The sequence below is a fragment of the Taurulus bubalis genome (genome assembly GCF_910589615.1).
Source record: "Taurulus bubalis genome assembly, chromosome: 3".
In the NCBI taxonomy this organism is placed as follows: Eukaryota; Metazoa; Chordata; class Actinopteri; order Perciformes; family Cottidae; genus Taurulus; species Taurulus bubalis.
The window spans coordinates 36,926,859-36,931,932 of NC_136591.1; the positions used below are offsets into that span (position 1 = coordinate 36,926,859).

At 40.6% G+C, this 5,074-nt stretch overlaps 1 protein-coding gene across 1 annotated transcript; it reads left to right on the top strand.

Moving 5' to 3' along the window:
• Positions 1 to 1,171: 1,171 nt before the first annotated feature.
• Positions 1,172 to 4,504, top strand: LOC306734952 (E3 ubiquitin-protein ligase TRIM21-like). Its single transcript, XM_079216365.1, has 10 exons — positions 1,172 to 1,201; positions 1,632 to 1,869; positions 1,960 to 2,326; positions 2,498 to 2,593; positions 2,682 to 2,915; positions 3,011 to 3,158; positions 3,264 to 3,290; positions 3,399 to 3,463; positions 3,620 to 3,742; positions 3,854 to 4,504. The coding sequence occupies exons 1-10, from the start codon at positions 1,186 to 1,188 to the stop codon at positions 4,253 to 4,255; spliced, it is 1,716 nt and encodes a 571-aa protein (XP_079072491.1). The 5' UTR covers positions 1,172 to 1,185; the 3' UTR covers positions 4,256 to 4,504.
• The last annotated feature ends 570 nt before the right edge of the window (positions 4,505 to 5,074 follow it).

Below are 5,074 nucleotides of genomic sequence, written 5' to 3' on the forward strand. Positions count from 1 at the left end.
TTTTGGATTTTTCACCCACAAACCTGCCTCCGGTCTCTTCCCTCTGCACACCACACCCAGGTCGTGACACATGGAACATCTTTGTACATATTATTCTCTCAGGTGGTTTTTCTACATTTTATTTTTTCCACAGACACACATTTATTTGTCGTCAACAATAATTGATCATGTTTTGGCTGCTGCTCAATTACTCACATGCCTTGAACTAATGACCTATATATCTGTTGTTATAGCACGTGAATCAGACATTCCAGCACAGCTTGGTCTGCTGCTGACGGCCAACCCTTCAATTCCGGCACGAGCACCACTGCAGGGAAGGTGATTTTATTCATATATATATATATATATATATATATATATATGAGAGAGACAGAGATAGGTATACAGTATATATACATAGATTTACAGTAGATAGATGAAGTGTGTGTGTGTGTGTGTAAGAGAGTTGATTTTGCACAAAATGGCTAAAAAAATATATATACTCGTTTCTAGTGTCCATATGTTTAATACAATAGAATAGTGAGTTATTTAATTGAGATGTTAAAAGCTTGCAAAAGGAACTACTTGTGTTAAATATTGAAGTCATGTGTTTAGTGAATTTTGTTGAAGGCCATAAGAGTCTGAACATTTGTTTGCAGAAGTGGTTTAAGTTAGTTTTAAGTTTAAGTTAATTGTCAGACTTTTTTTATGCATTATTCATACATCTCATTGAAGAATTGCACAAACTTTGCCTGAGGCACTCTGCACAATGTGAAATAATACAAGTTCAATCCCAACACACACTTCATCTTTGTACATATTGCTCTGTCAGGTGGTTTTTGACACACAAACACACATTGATTTGTCGTTTTGTCTGCTGCTCAATCTCTCACATTTCTGGACATACTGACCTGCATATCTATGCCAATCAAACATTCACCAGTGCAGCTTGATCTGCAGCTGAGGGCCAACTATTCAGTACCTGCACAACTTCCTCTGTCCTCAAGTAATTAGTGAAAGCCAAGGTACAAGATGTACCAGAACGAATGAGTAATTATTATTTACGAGAGGAGGAGGAGCTAAACGGTAATCAGACCAGAGTGACGAATCCCTCTGAAAACAAGGAGTGCTTCTCACTATTTAAACCTGCACTACCTGCATTCTGCAGTGTATGCTCGACTTATGAGGACGATCAGGACACTCGACATGACAACACATCAAGGTAGACAAAACTAATATTGCAATATTCGGGTGCACGGATATTAAAATGTTAAAGTTGTGTTTTATGTTGTATTGCTAACTTTGTCTTAAAAGCCTAGAAGATATGTTCATTGCTTTTCTTTTACTCTTTCTGGTATTATTGAAAAATACAAGTGCTGTAATGGTTGATACTCCTTTCCGGTGTCTTGTAACCTCATGCAGCTTTGTTAACTGTAATCTGTTTATTTATAGTTTCTGTGTGACTTTTGCTTTCAATTGAACTACAACACAAACTTGTAATGCACAAATGTCAAAAGTTGTATTTAACAGTTATTTCAAATTCATAAAAGACTTATTGCAGAATTTAAATTATTAAATGGCTTCATAACATCTGTTTTAGAAGCAAAAATATCCCTTGTGTGCAAGAATTTCACGCATATGTTTTTTTCCAGTCGCAAACATGGCCATTGCCGTTTCGTTGGAGGATCAGTTCAAGTGCTGCATCTGTCTGGACATCTTCACCGACCCGACCTCCATCCCATGTGGTCACAACTTTTGCCTGGGCTGCATCGAGGGCTTCTGGGATACGAAGAGGAAGCACGAGTGTCCACTGTGCAAAGAGACATTCAGAAATCGCCCAAAACTCAGAATTAACCTCGGATATGCTGAAATTATTGACTTCTTTAAAAGGTTTGTTGTTAAAAGCAATTAAGCAAACCATAATAAACCCCCAAATCCTAATTTCATTGAAATTTAACAGAATTTGAATACAATCCAAAGGTCTCAAGGGGAGAATGCAGTGACCTCGGGAAGCAGGAAAAATTCCCTCATCCAACTTTTAGCGGCTGACGAAGTTCCCTGTGACATCTGCTGCGGAGAAAAATCCCCATCGGTCCAGTCGTGTCTGACGTGCATGGCTTCTTATTGTGAACTGCACCTCACACCACACCTGAGGGATCCAGCGCTGCAGGAACACCAGCGGACGGATCCGACCAGTTTCATCGTCAGTCACCACTGCAGAACACACAAGAAGCCGCTGACGATGTTCTGCCAGAGTGACCAGAAGCCTGTTTGTGTGAAATGCACAGACAGGGAACACAGACACCACAACATAGTTCCCATCGAGAACGAGAAGAAGAGGGTCAAGGTGAGAAAACTGTTCTTTTAGTCTTCATATGAACTTTGACAATTTGAATTTTTTTATCTTTCATAGAATCTTGCTTTCCTCAATTTTTTTTTCTATTTTGAATTTCTTAATTGAGAAAAAATTATTCTCTCAGCTGCATCAAAACAATTAACATTGTCTTTTCTTTTGCAGACTTCTTTGAGGGACACAAAGACCAGCATTAAACAGATGATCCATGCCAGACGAGGAAAAATGGAGCAGATAAAAAATTCTGTGGATCAAAGCAAAGTAAGTTCTTATTAAATAAAAGGTCTTACTGCCACCTTTGTCTGTTTTTATCTGTAAAAGTAACCGTTTATATCGTTGCATTCGACAGCAAATCACAGAGAGGGAGATACAGGGCAGTGCTCAGGTCTGCGGCTTGCTGATAACCGCCATCGAGAGGAACCAGGCCAGGCTCGTGAAGGAGCTGGAGGAGAATCAGCTAGAAGCTGAGAGGAGAGCCAGGGAGCTTTCTGAGGAGCTGGTGCAGGAAATCCGTGAGCTGCAGGCGAGAGGCATCGAGCTGAGGCAGCTAGAGCAAGATCAGAGCCCTGTTCACCTCCTGCAGGTGAGAAACCTGAAGGGAATTTCATCCTTTCTGTGCAGCGTCAGCGTTTCAACAACTGTAATCATGACAAACCCGTGCGTTCTTCCCCACTTCAGACTTTCCCGTCTCTAAGTCGACTCCCATCCACTAGAGAGTGGTCTGAGGTCGCATTCCAGTCTGATAACTGCATGGGGACGGTGACGAGAGCCTTCTCCAAGCTAGTCGACATCTGCCAGGATATTTCGGACAAACTGTCTGCAGATGGTCAGTAGTCTTTTGGAAAAGAAATAAGATCTACTTCATTGAACTACCAAAGATTGTTGTGAAATTCAGTGCATGAAAATAACCTTTTTCTTCTCTCTTTTGCAGAAGCACACAAGCTGAATCAATATGCAGGTATGTTACCTGTGCAATCAGACATTCATTGCTTATTTCAATAACCTAGTTTAACCTTGTTCTTCTTCTTATGACCTGACTCACTGTTCTTCTTCTTTGTTTCTGCAGTCAATGTCACTCTGGACCCTGAGACTGCTTCAGGCTGGCTCGTCCTGTCTCCAGACAGAAAGAAGGTATTGTCTGATTGTACATTCATTTTATTAAATGCACAGGTTTACTGGGAAACTAAAAGTCCTTGCATCTTAAGACACAGCTGTTTGAGATTACAATTATTGAGCCTCCACTCTCAAACATCCTGCAATAGTAACGATGATCATGTTGATCCACAGGTGACCGTCAGCAGCCAGAGGAATACTATCCTACTCCCAGACAATCCTCAGCGGTTTGACTCCTGCGTCTGCGTTTTGGGGAAACAAAGCTTTGCATCTGGAAGACGCTATTGGGTGATTGAGGTAAGGAGCTCAGAAACAAGCAAACACAATCGGCCTAAAGTGTGTTGTGGGAAAGCATTTCATTTACAGGAAGCGTTCATGTCTGACTGTATTTCGTAAATTGTGGTTCAGGTTGGAAACAAAGCCGACTGGGATCTGGGCGTGACCAGGGAGTCCATCAACAGGAAGGGGGCCATCATGGTGCGTCCTGATAACGGGTACTGGGCGATCTGTCGGCGGAGAGGCGGCAAACTGAGCGCCTGTGCCGGCCCCTCTGTCACCCTCCACCTCCAGGAAACACCCCAGAAAGTGGGCGTGTTCCTGGACTACGAGGAAGGAACGGTGTCCTTCTACGACGCAGAGGCAAAGACCCACATTTACACTTTCAGCGGCTGTGACTTCAACGAGCCCCTCAAACCGTACTTCAACCCCTGTGTTCAAGATGATGGGAGGAACACCGCCCCGCTGATCATCTGTCCTCTTGAGGAAAGAGTCAGCAAAGGACAGGACATAACCATTGAGTCAGTGATGTGATGTGTCACATAAGAAAAAGGATGGTGCTAAGTGTTAATATTTAAGTTTAAATAATGTATATAATATTATGTGTTTATTTATTTGTACTTGAATAGCTACTTGAATTGTACTACTTAAAAAACAGGTGCAAGGTTTTTAACATAAATTTTTTTTTACAGTTTATGTGTATATAAATATAGCTTATAAAATGTTGTTGCATACAGTGCAACACTTTATTCCATGGGAAATGTACAACTTGCAAATCAAATTGTGAAACTGAAAATAAAAGTTGTATTCTGAAAATTGTAAACTGTGAATTTGAGTAATTTTGCAAATGGCCCAATACAGGGGCAATTCATTTGTCTTTAATTTATTGTATTTAAACTTTAACATGAAAATTACATTCATTAAAGAGCCCGAGGTATGTAGGAGGTTCAACTCTCAGCTTTTAGGGTGAATTGTTAAAGGGATAGTTTGTATGTTTTAAAGTGGGGTTGTATGAGGTACTTATTCATAGTCAGTCTATTACCTAAAGTACTGGCACACACTTTGCAGTCAGTGCAGAGAAGCTAGAGGGGAGTAATATCATATATCCATGTGCTGCCTGGTAATTAAAAAGCAGATTGCGAATCCTTGTGACCTGTTAAGGCACTTGCATATAAGATACATACCCATTTTTTATATCATAAATTGAAGAACAATCTCAGCTCTCTATATAACGAGGCACCATTGTCATCAGACAAAAGTGTAAATATGACTAAAGCTGAAAAATGGAATCTCAACTTTTGGAAATTCTTCATATCTCGTGTTAAAACATAACTTCTCTCAGACTGAAAACTG

What these genes read in the sequence shown, in the direction of transcription:
- LOC306734952 (XM_079216365.1), top strand. An exon ending in CAAGCTGAATCAATATGCAG is followed by an intron (nt 3,291 to 3,398) that starts GTATGTTACCTG and finishes TTGTTTCTGCAG; the next exon opens with TCAATGTCACTCTGGACCCT. An exon ending in GACGCTATTGGGTGATTGAG is followed by an intron (nt 3,743 to 3,853) that starts GTAAGGAGCTCA and finishes ATTGTGGTTCAG; the next exon opens with GTTGGAAACAAAGCCGACTG.